The sequence below is a fragment of the Vigna umbellata genome, chromosome 1 (assembly GCF_029865625.1).
Source record: "Vigna umbellata cultivar VRB3 chromosome 1, Vumbellata_1.0, whole genome shotgun sequence".
In the NCBI taxonomy this organism is placed as follows: domain Eukaryota; kingdom Viridiplantae; phylum Streptophyta; class Magnoliopsida; order Fabales; family Fabaceae; genus Vigna; species Vigna umbellata.
The window spans coordinates 649,518-671,938 of record NC_142165.1 but is presented as its reverse complement, the minus strand read 5'-3'; the positions used below and the strand labels follow the sequence as shown (position 1 = coordinate 671,938).

Below are 22,421 nucleotides of genomic sequence, written 5' to 3'. Positions count from 1 at the left end.
CCGCTATCAACAATCTCAACATAACCAATAATGTAATCGACTTAAAACTTGTTGTTTTGTCATACTTTAAAACTCAAATAGCCGAAGCTAGGTGCTTGTGGATTTTCATTTCCAAAAATTCATATTTTACATACACAAATAAAATCACATATGAAATATAGTGGTATGCAATGATCAACACAACACAATATGCTTGTACAAATATAACACAGTAAGCATAAGCATAAGTATATAGCATGCATAACACAGTATAACACAACATAACATGTGTAACACAGTATAACATGTGTTAATATTCATTATGTGTTGTCATCATTAAAAACACAAATATCACTGAGATTGTGAGTTAAGCAAATCTTGTGCTCCCCCTATCAACAATCTCAATAGAAGTGATGAATATGTGCACAAAATAATAAAAAGGGTAAAAAAGAAGATGAAAAGTCAGAGTTTTGAAAAAAAAGGAAAAAAAGAGGGAAAAAGAAAAGAGAAAGGGAAAAAAATCTTCCTTAAAAGAGAAAGTAATAAAGTTGTTTTTGAAATCAAGTGTCATTACTCTTTCTTTATCAATTTCATAAACTCAGAAAATCCAAAAAAAAAATTGTACCTTTGCCTTGGCCTAACTTTAAAAAACCCTTACGATCAATAATTGTATGTTTTCTAAAGTAAGTCAATGTTAGAGTCTTGTTAAATATCAAGGGTGTCTACTAACACGGGTATTGTGAGCGTAAACACAAGCCAAAAACATTTGAGAGAGTTTGAGAGAAATAGATACATTATTACTTGAGTGATATCTTTCATATTTGATTTTCTTGAGAGTTCAAAAGGTCAACTCATGTGTGAAATAGAGTGATTTCATTTGCATGTCCATGACAAAGTGATGCATAAATGATTGATGTATGTTCGGTGTTGTTCATTCTTTTAATCCAAATGCAAATATGGAATCAAATGACCCAGAACAAAGTCTTGAAAATAGTCAATTTTTCCCAGTAATGCAAAAGGATAAGTGTGGAGTTGTGATTAGTGCATATTTATGCCCAAATTTTAGACTTAATTTCAAAATTTTAGTCGATTTATTGTGCTTAAATGATTGATTTTAAAAAGATTTGTGAAGATTGATTTTATCAGGTTTGGGAATTAAAGAGGATTAAAATGTGATTTTAGTTGCATAAATTATTTTGAATAGTCTAATGTTTGTTGATGCATCTAGAATTAAAGTTTGAATTGAAATTTTGAAAAGAAAGAAAAGGCTAAAGTGCAACTAGAGGAAATTTCTGAACTTCTATGCAATTTTGAATAAAATAAAAAGGGTTGAAATGTAATTTTGGGCAAGTTTATATCTATTAGATATTTTAAAAGATAATTTGGAGAAAATATATCTTAAGATATTCTATCTGATATTGTTAAATAATTACCTTATTTAACTATATCAACAAATATCAAAAGATAATATTTGCCAAATCTTTTTAAATCTAGAAAAGATATTATCAAATATTATAAAAATCCGATTAAATCTTTTGAATGTTTGGAAAATATTATATATAAGATAAAATATCTTATCAACAGAAGATTCAAAGTCCAAACCCAATCAAGCCTATATAAAGACACCTAGGAGAGGCAGAAATCAGAACTCATTCATTCACTCAGACTCCTCTAGTGGAAGCATTCATCCACCACTCCTCTCACTTTTATTTTACCATGTATTTCACTCCATTCAGGGAGGGCTAAGCTTCTAGGGCTATTACACTCTAATTTCATTATGGATTCTAAGGTTAAGTTGAATTAATGAATTTGTTTATTTTGATTATTGATTTGAGATATTCTTCTTCTTTGTCTTTCATCTCTCAATCATATTAAAAGCAATGATTTTTGCATCATAAGGTGTTTGAATTGTTGAGATTGTTATCGCATAGTGGAAAGGATTTAAAGAGCGTGTAACAGTCAAAACCCAAGAAGGAAAGGGTGAATTAGTTCTTTTAAAAATTTTGATTTTCTTTTACAACTTTCGTCAAACAGTTTAAGTGCTAAAGTTGCAGAGTTAAAGAAAATCAACACAAATGATTTTATCTCGGTTCGAATCAAAAGATTCTACATCTAGTTTATAATCACTATAAGCAATGATTAACCTTTTTCTCTAAAATATCGTTTCAGATTACAAACAGATTAATACAAAAATTAAAAGACAGAGAACACCTTCCTTCGACACACGAATGGAAGAACCTGCTCAATCAACTTGAAGAGAACCACTTTGACTTTAGAAGCACTTTAAGATTTGAGAACTTCCTCAAAACATTTATGTACTCTCAAATAACTTAGTTTCCTTTTCACACACAGAGAGTTTCCCTTAGGCACTCAACTCTAATACTCGCAAATGAAAAGTTACCCTCTAAGAAATAAGGAGAACTCTATTTATAAGCCAAGGTTCGTGTAGGGTCAGAAACTGAAAATACATCTACCAACTGTCAGTGATGATCGATTATCGTATGTGATAATCGATTATTTACTACTGTTATGGGGTTTTCAAAAACGTGATAATAATTATCCTGAGTGATAATCGATTATTGTCTAACCCTAGACAATATCAAAACTTGCAATGATAATCGATTAATGTCGCGACAAACCTTTATTAATTTTGCATGTGATAATCGAGTATGCCTTGAGATAATCGATTATTGCCGCAACATAGCTATACTAAAAATCAATTTACAAGACTTATTATAATGTACAAGTGAAAGCAAAAGCCTAATACAAGCTTTTCTGCAAAAATGTTTTAACTATGTAAGTAAATAATTCTTCAAGACTTCAACTGCATCATCATCAAAATATCTTCAAAGCATCAATGCTTCTCATTGGTAAAATGAAGCTACAAAAAATATTAATCATATGAGTTCAAGGGTTTCTAGGTTTGATTGAGAATTTACTTTGGTTGATTTAGGAACTTTCATATGATTAAATGGGTTTTTGCTAGTAATTGAGAATGTAATTTGGTTGGTGATAAGAATTTCAATTATAATTAATTGAGAACTTACTTTGATTAATTAGCTTTTATTTTGGTTAGAAGATTTAAAAATAGACATGATTAAACACAATAGAATTTGATTGAGAATGTACTTTGGTTGAATTCATTGTGAATAATCTAAAAAGGTCTTGCATTTGATTGAGAATCTACTTTGGTTAACTGCATGATCACCTTCAAATTAATTAAGAATGTACTTTAATTAATTTGAAACTTGAACAATAATCAATTAAACAATGATCTATGCATAACCGATGATGAATCTATCTTGGAAAAGTAGTGGAATTAACCTATTTCATCATAATTGTTTCAAAGTTTCCTATTTGTTCTTAAAACATTCTTCAAACATTAACTTCGTTAGCATAGTTTCTCACTTTTATTCTTGAGCATTGCATAACATTCATGAGAGTCAAATATTGAAAAATAATTTTGTATTCACTAGGAGACAACTCAAGGTTACTTTAACCCTATCTACTTTCTTGAATATTACTTGACAATACTGAAGTTGCCTTGAAAAGTAGTATTAATTTAATAGTTTCAACAACAGCATATTAAGGCCTAACTAGGTCCAAACTGAACTAACCACAACCAAATGTTGCTAGAGCCACTACGACACCCACTAGGCGCACCCATTAGCTTCTCCATTGCTGCAAACTTATTCCACCACTATCAAACACCATAGGCAACCCCAAACGCGAGAATTAGAAACCTAAATCGCAGTTTTAGAAAAATGAGAACAGAACTCCAAAAGAGAATTCCCAAATCAAAGACCCCAAAAACTCTACAATCACCACGATCATCATCTTCATGGCTCAACTCACGTGAGTAGCGAGCCAAATCACCCGAAATAAAAGCCCCAATTCGAGCCTAACCTGTAGAGAAGAACAAAATCGCAACTCAACCGAAATAGAAAAGAACAAAGGACTTCCCAAAACAATTTGAAACGAAAACCCTATATACCAATTCACAAAAATCAGATAGGAAAATAGAAACCCCCAATTCAAGAGGTGAATCCCAAATCGCAGCCATCAAACTATAGAGAAGCAACAAAATCCCAAAAGTTTCGTCAAATCGAAACCCCTGCGCTGCAAAGTCATAGGAGGACAAGATCACCAAGCCCTGAACTGTAAGCCCTGGTCTTCTTCCCCAAGGAAATGTTGTCGAACAGGGGCCTTCGCATCGTGGAAATGTCGGAAGACCAAGCCCTCGTGTCGCGGAGGCGTCGACAAACAGAAACCCTTGCGTTGAGAAAGGAAAAGTGTTGCGCGTGAGCCACTGTCTCACATCTCCCACCCTGCAACCAGAACGAGAAGAAGGAAAGAAGAAAGGTTCCCACTACACAAACCGAGCCACATCTTGAAAGAAGGGAGAGGAAGAAGAAATGTTCCCCTACAAGTAGACTAAAACAGAAAAAAGGAAGGAGAAGGGCGACTCCCTTTTCTCCCTTACAATTTCCATGTCTTCCCATTAATCTAGACCCTTGACCACATATTTAACTTGACACCTTTAATTCAAGATGCACACTAGAATAGTGATCAACCAATGTTTATTGGTCCAATAATATAAATTAATCATGACTATAAAGCCAAAACTTGAAGAAGCATCCACGAAAAGCTTAAGCATAGTTTAAGCATTAAACATTAAATTCACAACTACATAAATAAAAAAGATAACTATGGTTAGATTCTCATACTCCACAAAAAAATAAAGAATATCCTACATTCATCATACAATACAAAAATAAAAAACAAAGGTAAGCCTCTACATACCTTGGTCAATCCTAAGGCTTTATCTACAACTCCAAAACACCACCTTTTTTCCTCTTCACTAAGGGTTTCTATTGCCCTTTCTCTTCTCTCCCAAACGTCTCTCCTATGTTTTTCTCTTTGATTTTGAGTTTTTAGGGTTTCTAAACACAATTAAACCTAGGGATGGCAACGGTTCGGGTCGGGCGTGGACAGTGCCTACCTGCAACCCAACCCGCAAAAAAAACAAAATTCACCCGCTACATGTCCGCTACATGCCCGCTACCCACACGGATATTCGCAAATATTTAAATTAAATTAAATATAAATTAAAATTTAATTTTAATTAAATTTAACCATATAAAATATAAATTAATTATAATTTTAATTAAATTTAACTTAATAAAATATAATTAAATTTTTATTTTTAATTTTTGTGGGTAGCAGATATCCGCGGGTATGGATAGTATATTACCTACACTCGACCCGTTTATAAGTCGATATTAAAATATGCACTACTCATAACCCGCGGGTATCAACTATTCATTGCAAATTTTATCCACTGTGCAAAAAATGAATTCCTCTCTCTGTATCTTAATATTTATAAATTAACCCAATTCCATCTTTAATATCTTAGTAGTTATAATAATATATTTTAAAAACAAAATCTATCTAAATCTTTATTCTCCTTAAATCTTAATTTCCATATCTTTTAATTTATTTAATTTAAACTTTTTTACTTCCTATACCTCCTTATTTAATTTTCACACCAATTAAATAAAGGTAAAAGACCATTTCCCCCTAAGCAAATTACAAATAAAACAAAGGTTTCCCTTAACTCTCTTTCTCCTCAGAATTGAACCCACTCTCATTCAATCCTAAACCACCCTTCCATTAAGAAGTGAACATATCACATTGATAATATCACACACACATAAATCACCAAATTACCAACATACCATGTTGGGAGGAAACTTTAGAGGCTTGAAGGAAGTGTTTGAAATTTGGGAGAGGTTGGAAGATTTTGAGAGAAGGAAAGGCTTGTTGTATTGAATGCTTATAATCTTTTTGGCTTTTATACAAATGATACAATCATCCCCTATTTCTACTAGTGGCACCTCCTTAACCAATGGTTAGGATCTTGCCACCACAATACTCATCTAAGGGCTATAATTCATTCTCTATAACTTTCTAAAAGATTCTTATAATTCTAAACTTATCTAGATACATCCTATGGATAACCATCCTTAGATATTTTTGTAGATCATTCTAGAATCCTTCTAGATAGGATTTTCTAGAATTCTATTTAGGCCTTTTCCAATACTGGGCTTTTATCTTTTAGGCCCAAAACACAAAATCAATTTACATTTCAACACCCCCTCTTAAATTGATTTTGTACTCTAAGCAAACTTCTCAACTTCATAAAGACTTCTTTCTTCAGCGGTTTGGTGAAGATATTTGCTACCTGATCATGCATCTTCACCTATTACATCTGCACATCCTTGTTGTTGATGCATTCTCTAATGTAATGATAACAAGTGTGGATGTGCTTACTTTGATCATGGAAGACTGAGTTTTTTGCTAATTCTATTGCTGACTTGTTGTCCACGAAAATCTTTGTTGGCTCCACTTGTGGCAAGCTTAACCCCTTCAACAGGTTTCGTATCCAAATAGCATGGCAAAAACATGAAGTTGCAGCTACATACTCTGCTTCACATGTAGACAGAGTAACAATAGGCTGCTTCTTGGACATCTAAGTAAAGGTTGTGTATCCCATGTAGAACACAAATCTGCTTGTGCTCTTTCGGTCATACATATCTCCACTCCAATCGTTATCACTATATCCAACAAGCTTGTAATCATTAGAAATTGAGTAGTATAGGCCAAAGCTTATTGTACCTTTGATATATCGAAGAATCCTCTTCGCAAACTTGAAGTAAGTAGTTGTTGAAGCTTCCATGTACCGACTTACAACTCCAACGGCATAGAGAATGTCTAGTCTTGTACAAGTTAAATAATGCAAACTTCCAACAAGACTTTTATAGAGGGTTGGATCGACTTTTACTCCCTCTTCATCCTTACTCAACTTAATGTCGCATTCCATAGGAGTACCAACTAGATTAGCATAATCCATCTTGAACTTCTTAAAGAGGTCTTTGGAATAGCTTTCTTGAGTAATAAAAATTCCTTTATATCCTTGCTTTACTTCAATTCCGAGATAATATGCCATAAGCCCCATGTTAGTCGTTTCAAATTCCTTGGTCATATCCTTCTTGAATTCCTTAAACATGCTTGGATTGTTCCCTGTAAAAATTAAGTCATCGACATACAAGCATATAATCAAAATATCTTTATCTTGAGCTTTGATCTTGAGTGCATGCTCATATGGACACTTGATGAAATTGCTTCTTTGAAGTACTTGCCAATTCGAATATTCCAAGCTCTAGGGGCTTGTTTGAATCCATAAAGGACCTTCTTTAATTTCAAGACTTTATCTTCTTCTCCTTTGACTTCATATCCTTGTAGATGTTCAATGTAGACTTCTTCTTCAAGAACGTCATTTAAGAAGGTGGATTTGACATTCATTTGATGTATCTTCAGATTATTCTGACCTGCTAATGATATAATAAGTCTAACAGTTTCTAGTCGAGTGACTAGAGCAAATACCTCGTCATAGTCGATGCCAGCCCTTTGACTATAGCCTTTCACCACCAATCTTGTTTTGTATCTCTGAACTTCTCCTTTGGAGTCCTTCTTTGCTTTGTAGACCCACTTGACATCAATTGCTTTGTGCCCTTTTGGAAGCGAGACTAGCTCCCAAGTATCATTCTTCATTATTGCCTCGATCTCTTCATCCATTACATTTCTCCAACTCTTGTTTTCAATTGCTTCTTGGAAGTTCATGGGCTCACAGTCTGCAAATAGACAAAATAAGGTAACATTGTCTAGATTTTCAGTTACCTCATATATTTCTTGGAGACTTCGAAAACATGGCGTTCTTTCACTTGAGCTTTCATCGTCTTGAAGGGTTGTATTTGGTGAAGTGGGTGGAGTAGCAAGCGCCTCTTCCGGTTTTTGTTGTTGTTCCTCGTCATCTTCTTCAACGCACAGGAAGAAGGTATGATTCTCACATTTTCTCAATCAATCCCATTCTCCTTCTTCATCAAACATTACATTCCGACTAATGACTGTTTTCCTTGTATTAGGATTGTAGAGTTTGTACCCCTTTGGAGTTGGCGTCGTAACCAATGAAGATGTATTTTTCACTTTTGTCGTCAAGCTTACTTCGTTTCTCATTTGGTACATGCACATGAGCTATGCTTCCAAAGACTCTAAGATAAGATATACTTGATTTTCTTCTGCTCCATGCTTCTTCTGGTGTTTTTCCACTAACGCTTCTTGTTGGAGAGCGGTTGGTTAGATAGACTGCACATGCAACGACTTCAGTCCAAAACTCCTTTGGAAGTCTCTTGCTTTTAAGCATGCTCCTTGCCATCTCCAGGATTGTTCTGTTCTTCCTTTCTGCCACTCCATTTTTTTGAGGGGATCTTAGCACTATCAACTGTCGTCTGATTCCATTATCTTCAAAATATTTCTGAAACTCTTTTGATGTGAACTCTCATCCACGATCGGATCTCAAAGCTTTGATCATAAGGCCACTTTCCTTCTCAACATGCGCTTTAAACTTCTTAAAGTTCTCAAATACTTCTGATTTTTCTTTTAAGAAATATACCCATGTTTTTCTTGAAAAATCATTAATAAAGAGAAGGAAATAATTACTCTTACCGAGTGATCTTGGCTTGATTGGGCCGAACACATCTGTGTGTATGAGTTCTAATGGCTTTGAGCTCTTGAGTCCGACTCATTTGGAAAACTCAGTCGAAATTGTTTTCCAAGTAGACATCCTTCACAAACTTGGTTGGGGTGAGTAATATAAGGAAGTCCTCTCACCATTGCCTTCTTGGAGAGCAACTCTAATCCTTTAAAATTAAGATGGCTAAATCGAAGATTCCAAAGCCATGATTGGTCTTTATAGCACATCATGAGACATTGTGGGCCATCACTTTGAATGTTGAGCACAAACATTTTATTTCTTTTCATTGACACCTTTGCAATGGATCTACTTGTATTATCTCTTATAGAAAGATTATTATTCTTAAGTTGAATATCATAACCTTTCTCTAAGAGTTGTACTAAGCTCAAGATGTTGCTCTTCATACTTTCACATAATATACGTTGGAAATAAATTGATGTTCTCCATTCTTTAGTCGGATGAGGACATTACCTTTTCCTTTCACCGCCACCTTTGATTCATCTCCAAAAGTCGCGTTTCCCTTTACTGATTCATCAAGCTCTACGAACATGCTTCTTTTCCCACACATATGGTTACTTGTTCCACTGTCAAGGTACCACTAATTATCTTCGCCTTTATCTTGGCCCTTGTAAGCCAGTAACAAGGTACCATCTTCTTGAAGCCTTTCTTCAGCATAATTGGCTTTCTCTTCTACTTTATTTTTGTTAAGGGCTCTACATTCAGAAGCATAATGTCCAAATTTATCACAATTGTAACACTTGATTTGTGACTTGTCATACCTTGAATTCGGATTTCCTTTCCCACGACCTTTGTTAGATCTTTCTCCTCTTTGGTTATTGATGTTAGGCCTTCGTCCTTGTCCACATCCATATGCATGCCCTCGTCCTTGTTCTTGACTATAACTTCGCCTTGATTGGTTGTGTGCATTTTCTTCTTTTCTTGAATCAACGTGTGCCTTGAGGACTTGCTCCACAATCTCTTCCTTCTTCTTTTTCTTTTCTTCATAAGCTTGCAACAAACCAAGAAGTGGCTCTATTCACATGGCCTCCAAGTCTTTTGTTTCTTCGGTAATGGTGACAATAAAAAAGAATACAATAGGTTTTCTTAGCTTGTATTTGCCTCTTTTGTTTTTCGTTAATTCTAGTTGCAAAGAAGCTTATAAACTCTTCTTTTCTTTATAGTACAAGCAATGTGGGACTTCACATAGCTTAGACTTAAAAGAAAAGAAGAATAAATAGGCTTTCTCTTTTTGTTGCTTGCAGTGCAAGTAAACATGCATAGTTTGTATCTTTTGAATTCTAGACTTGGTAGGAAGCTTATAAACCTTTTAGGAATGGAAGATTTAAGAGATGTGCGACTAATATACACTAGGGACATTGGTGGACAGCTTGGGAAGCATTCCAAGTCCCACATCCTTTAAAACTCTCCACTTAGTTCATCCTAAAGGTTATATAAGAAGCTTAGGGGTCTTCCTTTGGTAGACACCTTTAAATGAATCAATTTTAAGAGTGAATTGCATTCTTGCATTTCTTCTATGAGATAGCAATTTGTCTCATAGTCTTTTTGAGGATGTTATCTTGAGCAAATCAAGTGGTGATCCACCCATTGCACTTATCTTGGAATCCTTTTCAAGTGGCGTGTGTACAGCTCATAAGTTTTCCTTATCCTTTCTTTTTTCCAATTTTTAATTCTTTCCATTCCTTAATTGTCATTAAAATAGTTCTCTCTAAGCATGTTATTCCCTATCAAGAAAGGTTCAACCAAAGCATGAGATCTATGGAGCAATGATTCATAGAGTAGCTACAAGAGCAAAAAGAAATCCAAAGAGCTCTTGAGAAAAGTTGCATTCGATGAACCAGGGCACCATGGGGTTGCCCACTAAAGCTCCAACAAGACCTCGGGTGAGCATAAGAAGATCATGCTCTGCTATAGACCCTACTGAGTATAGTGGTCAGTATCAGTTGTTTGTTGATCGGGATCCCCCACGCGTAATGGCTGTCGGGCGAGTACTTGAGGGAGGGAAGACTATTCATGGTGCTCCCTTATTACCCCACCATGTGCGTGTGACAATTGACGAAGTTCGTGATCCCTAGGCTCAAGTGCATGTACTAACTTCATAAATTCATTTTGTTGGGGAGGCCATAGGAACATTTATAGCTTGGCCTAAAGCATTGATCATGTCGCACATTGCCACACAACAAATATTATATTTCTATTATTAGTATTAGTTTAATCATTTCAAACATCCCTATTTTTGTAGGATCATCTCAAATAGGTTATCGTATTGTAAATGCTCTCAATTAGCTCCCTTATTATGGAAAATTGAATCAATTTAGACCTCGCCGTTAGTTCCGTACTAACATCGTTAAAGGAGATGACACATGACAGTTCGTGGTGTTTTTGAATTTTTTAATTATTTTATTATTTTTTAATTTTTTTAAATAAAATTAAAAAAAATGTCATGTGTCAAACTGATATTGTGCCACATGGCAATGATAGTGTGACATGGCAATGACAGTGCCACATGGCATTGTTAGGTCATGTGTCTTTGCATTAGTCTCAATTTGGTCCCTGTATTTTTATTGTGTCTCAATTTGATCCCTGTATTTTTATTTTGTCTCAATTTAGTCTTAATTTTAAAAATTAAACAATTTTGTCCCTCCTCAAATTCAAACAAAATTTAAATTGTATATAAATATTAACAAATATTTTTATTCAAATTGATATTTTTATTAAATATTTTAACAAGATTAAGTTTAATTATATTTATATTACTTAATCATATAAATGTTAATTGTGTTATTTAAATATACCTATAAGGGTTTAAAAAAAGAGTGAGATAACATGTTGGTGTGAATTTTCGTGGAAAAAGTTTCCATGGAAAATCATGAAAGAAGAAACTACCTTTAATTACCGTTTTCACGAAAACTTTATCCATTTTTTTATTTAAAAAAAAGTGAAATTTCACATCGATAATTTGTTCAATGAGCTAAATCTTTGGAAAATTCACATTATCATGTTATCTCTCTGTTTTCTTTAACTCTTATAGGTATTTAAACAACATAGTTAACATTTATATAATTAATTAAATAAAAATATAATTAAACTTAATCTTATTAAAAATATTTAATAAAAATATCAATTTTAATAAAAATATTTTTTAAATTTATATACAAATTAAATTTTGTTGGAATTTGGAGAGAGACAAATTGTTTAATTTTTAAAATTAAGACTAAATTGAGACAAAAATAAAAATACAACGATCAAATTGAGACACAATAAAAATACAGGGACCAAATTGAGACTAATGCAATGATATGTGGCCTAACAATGACACGTGGCACTGTTAGTGCCATGTCACATTGTCATTGCCATGTGGCACAATATCAATTTGACACGTGGCATTTTTTTAATTTTATTTTGTTTTTAAAAAAATAAAAAATAAAAATAAAAAAATAATTCAAAAAAACCATGAACTGACACGTGTCACATCTAATGGTGTTAGTACGGAACTAACGAAAATGTCTAAATTGATTCAATTTTTCATAATAAGGGACCTAGTTGAGAGCATTTACAATACGAGGACCTCTTTGAGACGATCTTGCAGTAATAGGGATGTCCGAAATGATTAAACCTATTAGTATTTCTATGTTAAATTTATAAATATTTATGATAACTTTGAAAATTTTAATTTCAATTCACATGTCCTCGTAGGCAGATCATGCATGAGTCAGTCATAGATGAAGATGATGACATGGTTGAAGTGGAGAATGATTCTCTAACAAAGCTCATGACAAAATTACCTAAGTTGTATGAAATTTAAATATATTTAATATGTTATTCTAACATTATTCATTTTCATTGTTTAAGGTATTTACATCGGTTGAGCATTGAGAGGAAGAATTATCACATTTATGGATTTATTAACCCTATTTTCATTCAATGAGTTGAGAATAAACGTAAGGAGGTTCAAAAGTATCTTTTGGAGGCCTTTCAAAACGAAAAAAAAATAACAAGTGTACTTAGCACCTTATTTGTAATAGTAAGTATGCTTATTTTTATTAATATAATTCTATTTATATAAATCTTATTTCACGTTATTATTGTTTGAATCTGCATAGGTCATTAACAATTGCTATTAATTCTTCCTCGATAGAGTCTTATGGTTCTCTTGTGTTCCTTAATAAGTTATTTTATAAGTACACATATTTAATTTTACTAAGTTCCATACTAGGCAGTAATTTCGATGTACATTTAACTTTTACAGAGTGGTTGAGACTTATTCGAGGGTGTAGGAAACACATATGACCTATAGAAATAAGTTACAGTTCATTGCACCAATTGTAAATAATTAATCGTTCAAACTATTCAAATACAATTATACAGTTTATGATACTTTATGAATTTAACTTGTAGTGTTCATGTCAACTAGAAAGCTTTAAGTGCAGATATTATGTCATGAGACACATACAAATAATCATATCTGCAAACATTGTTGACTCATGGAATTTAGTAATATCAACATTTTATAACTAACATCTTAACTCATTATCATTATAAGTTGACTCAAAATGTGTCTTGTTTAGATATTTGGTAATGTGTTTCTAATGGAGCAATGTCCTCAAAATGTGCATTTCTTTTAAGTGTTTGTAGATCATGTTAGATAAATAATAGATATATTTATTATAAATTGAGGTTAGAAACTATATATTCATATATATATATATATATATATATATATATATATATATGTATATGTATGCATTGTATTATGGGACTATTATCTTTTTTTTCAAATTGAATTTTATGTAGGTTTGTATGTGGATGGTAGCACATATAGATCTGATATTGAAAAAAAATCACTTTTTATACTGATTTTGACCTTAATCAATATATAAATTAACTTTTTATACAGGTGTTATAGTAACCAGTATAAAAAGTAAGACCTTTTATAGAAAGTCAAATACTTTCTATACTCCTTACTTTTATACCAATTCAAAAATCAATATAAAAAATCATTTTTAATCAGTATAAAAATATTTTTTTACATAGTGAATGAGCTTCATGTTTCTAAAACTTATTTAATTAGTTGTACAATAAGTGTGCAATTGCTCAAGTATTTAAAAGAGGTTGCATTTAGTGTTTGAGCAAAAGAAAAATAAAATCAACTACACTTTTTGAAATATCACTAAAGTAGTGTGAAATAAGTGAGGAAAAAAAACAACTTGAAATGAGAGGAGCTTGTTGTAATTCTTAATGATAATAATGATATTAATGATTTATACCAAATGTTATATGTGTATGAGAGTGTGAATGTGAGAAAGGAGACGAAATGATGTAAATGAAAAAGAATAGAAATTATGGAAAAAAAAGAGATGAAGGAATAAGAAAAGTTAAAACAAAAAAACAAAAATATAAAGAAAATAAAAATTCAAAATACAAACATGCAGCATCTGAAAGAACATTACGTGATTTTAAATAAAATTGTAAAAAGTATCAAAAAAAAATTTAATATTTACCTACATTATAAGAACTACAATAAATTAAACTTTTTTTTTGGTTAAAACTTTAATGACAATTTATAAAGTTGATGGATTAGTGTAGTAATTTGATATCCTGTAATCATATATATAAAAGAAATATGTAACTGTAAATCATGTTCAACATATGGAAAACTCTTTTAATCAGCCACAGTTACACTATTGCCCTTAGGTTTCAATGTGAAAAAGAAAACTCAGTATACCATTTTAAATTTTAATTCTTTAAAAGAAAAGTAAGGTAAAATATTCTGACTGTTATAGTTTACAAATTCGAATCCGCCACGAAAAGAGCGCCTATTTTCATAATATTTCAGAATCTTCTATTTATCGGAAAACGCGACAAACAATATCTTATTGACTTTGCTTAGTTTTTAAAAATTCTTGGACAAAAGTTTGAAAACAATTTAACGATTAAATTATTTCTAATAAGGTTAAATATGGTTTTTAATTTTAAGTAAAAAATGAAACTAATTCACCGAAACTTTAAGTTAATTTAGTTAAATTTTATTAAATTTATTTAATGTGTAAACATGTTTTATAATATAATATAAAGTATGCTTAATATAAAAACTAGCAGACAATTTATGATATAATGTTTGAGAAAATATTGTCATTTACTTCACTATTTCTTTTCTCACACAAAAAATTCAAAATTTAGTTTGTTATGGGTAAAAAGTAATATTTTATGTTCTAAATTTGTTTTCTTTCTTGATTATACCCTCAATCTAATTCTGAATCGCATTTATAAAAATAAAAAATAACATACATATTGATTAAAGAGTATGAATGAAAAGAAAAAGAAAATTGACAGAAAAATAAGAAAACATAGAAGATATATTGTAAGAAATAGACAAACTATTGTATTTCTTTAAATAAAATATTTAAATGAACTAGGAATAATTTTTTCTCTTAAATCTAAAACAACAACCAATGCAAATAGAAGAGAATAAAATATATTAAAACATTTTTCTTCAAAAACCTTTCAAGAATTTCAGTTTCAATGATTTGCATTTAATTAAAAACATTACTTATTGCTAAAATAAAATTTTAAATATGATTAAAAAAACACCTACAATGAAAATAGTCATGGAAAATTTGTTTATCTAATTCCTTATTTAATAAATGTGCAAGTAAAATTATTTTTACTTATGACTTTTTTAATTTTTTTTATCATTATTTTTTATATTTTAAGTATTTTCTTATTATTTTTAATTTGTTTCTATTAATTATTAATCATTTCTTATATTTAATATAATTATATTTAGTATTTATTAAATCATTTTTTAATTTTTATATATTTTAAATTAAAATATATTCAATGTTATAAATTGCACGAACTATAAGACATGTACCCGATTAATTCATTTAGAAATGACTGATAAAATTTAGATTTAGTTAATTTTATTACATAAACTCTTCTAAATAAAATATCTAGAAAAAATATAAAAATTTATGTAAAATTCTAAAAAATTATTTAAAAAAATAAATCCAAAATTATATAATAAAATATTTTATTTATATACATAAAATTATATAATTATACTTGTTATAACATTTCACATTTACAAACTAATTTGTCAATTAATTTCATTAAATAACTCTAATGTTCAGAAACTATAAATTATGATTATATCAGTTAACTTGTTTGTTAAAACACTTTTTTAATTTATTATCTATAAGATTATTTATGAAGTATAAGCTAGTTTTTTGTTCCATGAAGACCTAGTGTTAAAAGAAAGCAAAAGCCAGCAGGGTATTTGATAATGATAGGATAAGAAAACCTAATCTTCATTAAACAAAATAAAAGTCAAATGGTGGGACCCACACACAGTGCCACGTAAACGGTTGGTGGTTGGTTTGTTTGGCTCCGCTTTAAATGGAAACAGCGCCGACTCTTAAACCCCCTTCGTTCCACTGCTGTCTCTTTCCTTACTTCTTCTTTCATCACTTTCTCAAACTAAAACAAACACACCACAGTTAACACACAAAAACAGACACCAATGACCATCCAACTTAGATTGTTTTTGCAGCCACAAAACATCTCAAGAGTTGACCGAACCAACGCAAACGCAATTCTTTCATAATTCACTGCAGCTTCCCTCTCTCTCTCTTGTTCCGTGGAACATTAAAAAAAAAGCCTGCGGAAAAAGATAAAGCTTCTAGTTTTCTCTCTGCCCCTTCTTTCCCGCCACCTTCGTTTCATTCACCCTTTTCGTTTAACTTCAATTTCTCCCCCTTTTCTTTTTTTCTTCTTTATCCTTTTCCTTTCCTCTCTCTCCACATACCTTCTGATCCGATCTAATATGCTAACTGAGGTTGCTGCGTACTGGGCACCCTGATTCTCGCGGTGAGGGTCTCTCTTCTTTCTTTCTAATGATGTTTTGCTTAAAAATCGGTTTTTGGAGAAAAATATTAATTTTGTTTTCTATTTTTCTTTCTGGGTTCGTGGGTTCTGAAAGGTTTTTTTTTTCTTTTCACTTAATGGGTGCGGATACCTTGATTTTTCTGGTGATTTTTTTTTGTTGTTTTTCATAAACATCGTTTATTGGAGGAAAAAATAGTATTTGTTTTTGTTTTTGTTTTTTCTTTGTGGGGTTGTCTATTGTGAAGAGTGTTTCTGTTTTTGCGTGATAGGTGCGAATGTTGATTATATAGTTGGTTGGTGTGGTGGGCTTCTCTTTGTTCGGCGAAATTTTCTGAAAACCGCAAATTACGCTATAAATCAGCTTGTTTTGTGAGAATATTTAACATATTTTTCCCAATGATTCGTGATTCCCTTTGTGTGAGTGGTAATGTGAACTCTAACTGTCCATTCTATGAAATTCAACTCCATCTTCTGTTTTTTATTTACTTTTCCTTTTTTTTGTTTTTGTTTTAGTTTTTTGGTTGTTGTCACTTTTAGACCTAAAAACTTAATTGATCTTACATGATAATCGTGTGCCGATTATTAGAACTCAGTCAAAATGGTAAATAATTTCTCAAATTGCTAGTTAAAATCTAGTTTTGAGGTTGAATACTACGAGCTATGAGACTACCTCTGAAGAGCACGTGTTCGATAGATAGATTCTGAGAATTATGTATTTGCTTTCTAAATTTGGAGCATGCTCCTTTTGGAGTTTATTTACTAATCCGAAAAGATTTATTTCGATAGTTGGTGCATCTTGGTGGTAGTGTGGTGTTTGTTTTGTTTTGCTAAATTAGAGTTGGTAGAGTTAACTGATTTAAGACCCATAAAGTCACATCAAAATTTACTAAATATGAACCAGGCGCTTTTATTATCTCTATCTCCTTGATTTTCTACCTCTTGCTGTTTTTTCTTGTTGTTTCATTTTCTTCAACACCATGCTCGCGTCATTACATAATTTAGGAGCCAGCTGTCTTTTAGAATTCGAGCTAAACTGCAATCTTATTTGATGCAGACAGTGAAAGTTTGGGAGACCATTTTTTTCCAGCCAGAATGCTGTGAATGAATTTGGTTTTTCACTTTTGAGATCTACTGTGGAAAATCTGTTGGTAATTTGTTAAAAATTTTGAGCAAGATGTCTGGTGAATCAGCTCCCATACCCAAACCCCGATTAGTGTTATGCCCTAAATGCTGGCAACTTCTTCCAGAGTCTCCAGACTATGATGTGTACAAGTGTGGTGGATGTGGCACAACACTTCAAGGTAAAAATTTCATTTTATATGGTTTTACCTTTTGGGGTATCTAGAGAACCATGATGGAGTAAAAGTTTTCAACTGTGAAATTTGAGGCTGTTGCACTTGCTGTCTGCTGAGCTCTTACAAAATGTTTGGGTTGTTATTTTCTTGTAAACTTAGGCAAACCAAATTGATTTTTCTGATATGATTTATGCTCTCTGATAGATTGAAATAAAAGGATTGCTAGAATAGCTGTTTCCCACTCTAGGAAGCAAATATTGTTGTTCCAATCTATTCTTATTACGTAACTGAAATCATTTCATGCGCCCCATACAGCTAAGAAACGAAGAAGTAAGGCTGTGAACTCAGAGTCTGGTATGCATGAAACGGATGCAGCTCCTAGAAATGCAGTGGATCCTAAAGCTGATGATAAACAATACAACAATGAAGAGAAGCTACTTAGAGATCAGGAAAATGGTGTGAGGGAAAAGTTGACAAGTTCATCAGGAAAATGCTCTTTGGATGGATACGATAGAAGGAATCAAATTGAAAATGGTGAATGCAATGGAGAGCAGCTAGTTGCTTCTCGGGTGAATGGTTTCAATGAAGAAACAACTCGTTCTTCCTCTGGAGAATGGTCTTCGAGTGAAAATGGTGGTAGGGATCAAATTAAAGATGGTGAATTCAATGGAAAGCAGTTAGTTACTTCTCTGGAGAATGGTTTTGGGGGAAAAACATCTAGTTCTTCCTCAGGAGAGTGTTCTTTGGCTGGAAATGGTGGAAGTTATCTAATTGAAGGTGGTGAATGCGATGGAGAGCAGCCATTTATTTCTCAGGAGAATGGTTTTAGTGAAAAAGTGGCTAGTTCTTCCTCACAAGAATGTTCTTTGAATGGAAATGTTGAAAGGAATGAAATTGAAGATGGTAAATACAATGGAGAGCATCTAGTTATTTCTCGGAAGAATGGTTTGAGTGAAAAAGCAGCTAGTTCTTCCTCACAAGAATGTTCTTTGAATGGAAATGTTGAAAGGAATGAAATTGAAGATGGTAAAAACAATGGAGAGCATCCAGTCATTTCTCAGGCTAATGGTTTGGGTGAAAATGCAGCCAATTCTTCCTTAGGAGAATGTTCTTTGAATAGAAATGGTGGAAGGAATCAAATTGAAGATGGTAAATACAATGGAGAACAGACAGTTATTTCACAGGAGAATGGTCTTATGGAAAAAGCATCTGGCTCTTCCTTGGGAGAATTTTCTTTGGATGAAATTGATGGAAAGGATCAAATTGAAAATGGTGAACGCAATGGAGAATGGATTGAACATGTTAATTTGCCAGATGAGACACTGGAAAATGAGATGGATATCTATAAATTGTCAGATATGAGAAGTCAAAGTGGTTGTTCAGATGAGCTAACTCATTTTGAAAATGAAACCTCAGCAGAATTGGTGGCAGAGTGTTCGATAGAAAATGCTAAGAACACAAACTTGCATCTAGAAGGAGAAGAGCTAAGTAATGGAAATGTGCCATTAGAAGGAGCAGGGGAGCAATTAATTGGTGCATTGGATAAAGAAGATGCCAATGATGAGAAATCAGCTTCAGTACAGGTAAAGCCTGTAGTGGACATTGCAGGAAATGATTTACAAGTAAATGGAAACCTGATTGTAGAAGGGCCAGAAGAAGATTTATTTTGTGGATCAGGTGAAGAAGAAGTCAATAATGACAGATTGGAGCTATTTGGTGCAAATCCTAAGGTGGTCATTAATGGAAGCAGAGAAGCAAGATCAGAAGAGTTACCTGACAGAAACTTGTTATCGGAGGTAACAGAAGAGCAGTTGAATGGTGAAGATCTTAAACATCTGCAATCAGATCTAGTGGGTGCAAAATCTGAAGTGGACAATGCAGGAAATACATCTACTGCCAAAAGGTTAAGTACTGAAAAAGGAAGCATTTCATGTGCCTACTCCAGTGAACTTGAAGAGGGTTCATTCGGCAACCATGCATCTTCCAAAACCATTGCTCATAGCTTTGATCGTGTAAGGTCTGTGGATACATTTGATAACACAGAAGTGATCAATCCTGGTTTTGAGACTAGTGGTACTCTGGGAGGATTTTCTAAATCTTCAACCACTCGAAGCTACCATGCTTATGATGGAAGTGTCTCTTCAAATGATGGGGTGGATGACCAGTTCCCTAATCAATATTTAGATTCTTTTGAGAACACTTACGCTGTTGCTAGTGGGGTTTTTGAGGGAGGATCCAGAAAGGGTAAAGGCGTTGCTAACAGCATGCTACATGGAGATCTTGAAACAATAAACCGTTATTTTCACGAGGGAAGGCCTTATGTCCAAAGAGACAGCAGGGTGAATATAAATGATGAAGTTCCAGAGACTACAAGACATGATCATGCACATTGGATGAGAACAAAGAGAGATGAGTTTCCTCCCAGAATACCTCCTCATCGAAGTGGTTCGCAATCTGGCTATGAAAGTGGAAGCACATCAAATCAAATTATTGATGACTTCTACTGCGGCTCAAGCTATCTTTCACATGACTCATATGATGACCCTGATCAGGAGAAGATGAAACTGTTGAGATTGGTTTATAAATTGCAGGATCAACTCAAGAGAACTAGCTATGTAAGTGGTGAAACGAATGGAAGACTGTCCATGGGAAGTCACATGTCTGCATACCAAAGCCATGATCTTCATGAAAGAAGATTTTATCATGGTTTGGATTACCCCAGGCATGATGGAATATGTAGTCATGGAATCAACTGGTGCCAAAAGCATAATTTTTCACGTGCACCTTATTCAACTGAGCCAACATGCAGCATACACCATGTTGATCCTTCTTGTTTCAATTGCTGTCCCCAACAGTGGCAACACTCGGCAGAGTTGCCTCCACGTGATCTTTATCAGCATGAAGAGTTATGTAGGCATAATCCAGGTCACAATTGTTGTTCACCTCATCATTCTTATCCTGCAAGTCCGCAATGGTCCATGACCTCTAACCTTCAAGCTCATGCCCATGAAACAATGTCATGTGATCAGATGTACAGGCCTGAGGTGAAAAAACATTTTAGGGAGAAACCAGTCTTGACCAGGCGACATTACCGGCCCGTGGCCGGTGGAGCACCGTTTGTCACTTGCAATAAGTGCTTGAAACTGCTGCAACTGCCTGCAGATTTCCTCCTTTTCAAAAGGGTGTTTCACCAGCTCAAATGTGGTGCATGTCAAGAGGTACTCAAATTTTCTCTGCACAACAGAAGTCACATAGTCTCTTATGCATCAAATGATGTAGAGCCGTCCCTAAACGAGGTGATCTATGGAAGCAATCCACCATCTGAGCCTCGTGACAACTACCATCATTCCCCACATGCAGACCATGCTTCATATTCTGATGATTATGGAAATTCCGCTGGTAAGAGCTACTCCTCTGAAGGAGATCCCATACCGTTAGATCCCTTGCATGGCAGTGAATATGATAAACCAACTGTATCTTCTGGTACCTTGGAGACTATAACAGAGAAGGAGAAAACTGCTGTAAGAGGTCCTGGTACCAGTGAGGCTTCAGTTGAAACAGATAAATCAAATATGACCTCCTCCAATATTGCACCAGAAATTGAAGAACATTTACAGCCAAAAAGTTCACCTCTTCATCAACTGATGGGTTATTCCTCACCAAGTCAAGTAGTAAGAGGGATTCCATAATTTGTTGAAGGAAAAGATCACATACTGTTAGGTTCTTTTAGGCAAAGAGCCGTAACAGATAATTCTCCCTTCTCACAACACTCAAACAATAACCAAGAAATTAAATGTATGAGTATTTCATTAATTCTGTAAAGTATGTCAAACAGAATGACAAGTAAGAATCCCAAGGAAGCCTCCCTTCCTCCACTGGAAAATGTCCAGTCTAATTTCCCAAGAGTAAAATATCTCATAAAAAAAACCCCTCTCCACTTATTCTACTACTATTTATACTATCTTGCCCCTCTAACAAACTTCTAACAGACTTTCCCTCTTAACTTCCTTTCCCGCCTTTATTTCTCCTAACATACACTTTTATTCCTCTATCAATACCCCCCTCCATCTCAGCAACCTTGTCCTCAAGGTTGAAATCCGGAAACTGGTGCTTGATGTACCGTTCCTCTTCCCAAGTTGCTCCTTCTACTCCACCCTCCTGCCACTGGATCAGAACTTGGGACACCTTTTCTCCTTGTTGATCTTTGTCTCGCCTCTGCAATACCTTCAAAGGTCTGTATAATGGACCTTGCACCTGTAATTCTTCCGGCAATTCTCCTTCCACCTTATTCTCCCCTACAGCTTTCTTCAATTGTGACACATGAAAGATCGGGTGTATTCTGGCTGTTTCTGGCAGCTGCAATTTAAAAGCCACTGGACCCACTTGTTTTTCAACCAAGAAAGGTCCGTAATAACGAGCAGACAGTTTGGGATGCAACTTGGTTGGCATTGACACTTGTCTATGGGGCCTTATCTTAAGGAAGACCCAATCTCCTTCTTTCACACTAGACTCCTTCCTCTTTCTATTCGCATACTGCACCATCCGTTCTTGCGCTCTAGCCAAATGATGTTGCAATTGCTTGAGAGCTTCATCTCTCGTTTGTAAGTCCTGTGCCACCGCTTCTACCACCGTTTCTCCTGGAATGAATC

General features: G+C 33.5%; 1 protein-coding gene across 2 annotated transcripts; it reads left to right on the top strand.

The window, feature by feature from the left end:
- Positions 1–16,070: 16,070 nt before the first annotated feature.
- On the top strand, positions 16,071–21,594 carry LOC148204347 (uncharacterized). 2 transcript variants are annotated; one of them, XM_088116710.1, is made up of 3 exons: positions 16,071–16,459; positions 17,532–17,778; positions 18,088–21,594. In XM_088116710.1, the coding sequence occupies exons 2-3, from the start codon at positions 17,652–17,654 to the stop codon at positions 21,459–21,461; spliced, it is 3,501 nt and encodes a 1,166-aa protein (XP_087972836.1). In that variant the 5' UTR covers positions 16,071–16,459; positions 17,532–17,651; the 3' UTR covers positions 21,462–21,594. The 2 variants fall into 2 exon arrangements, with proteins under 2 accessions (XP_087972836.1, XP_087972841.1); XM_088116715.1 differs by lacking the exon at positions 17,532–17,778.
- Positions 21,595–22,421: the final 827 nt, after the last annotated feature.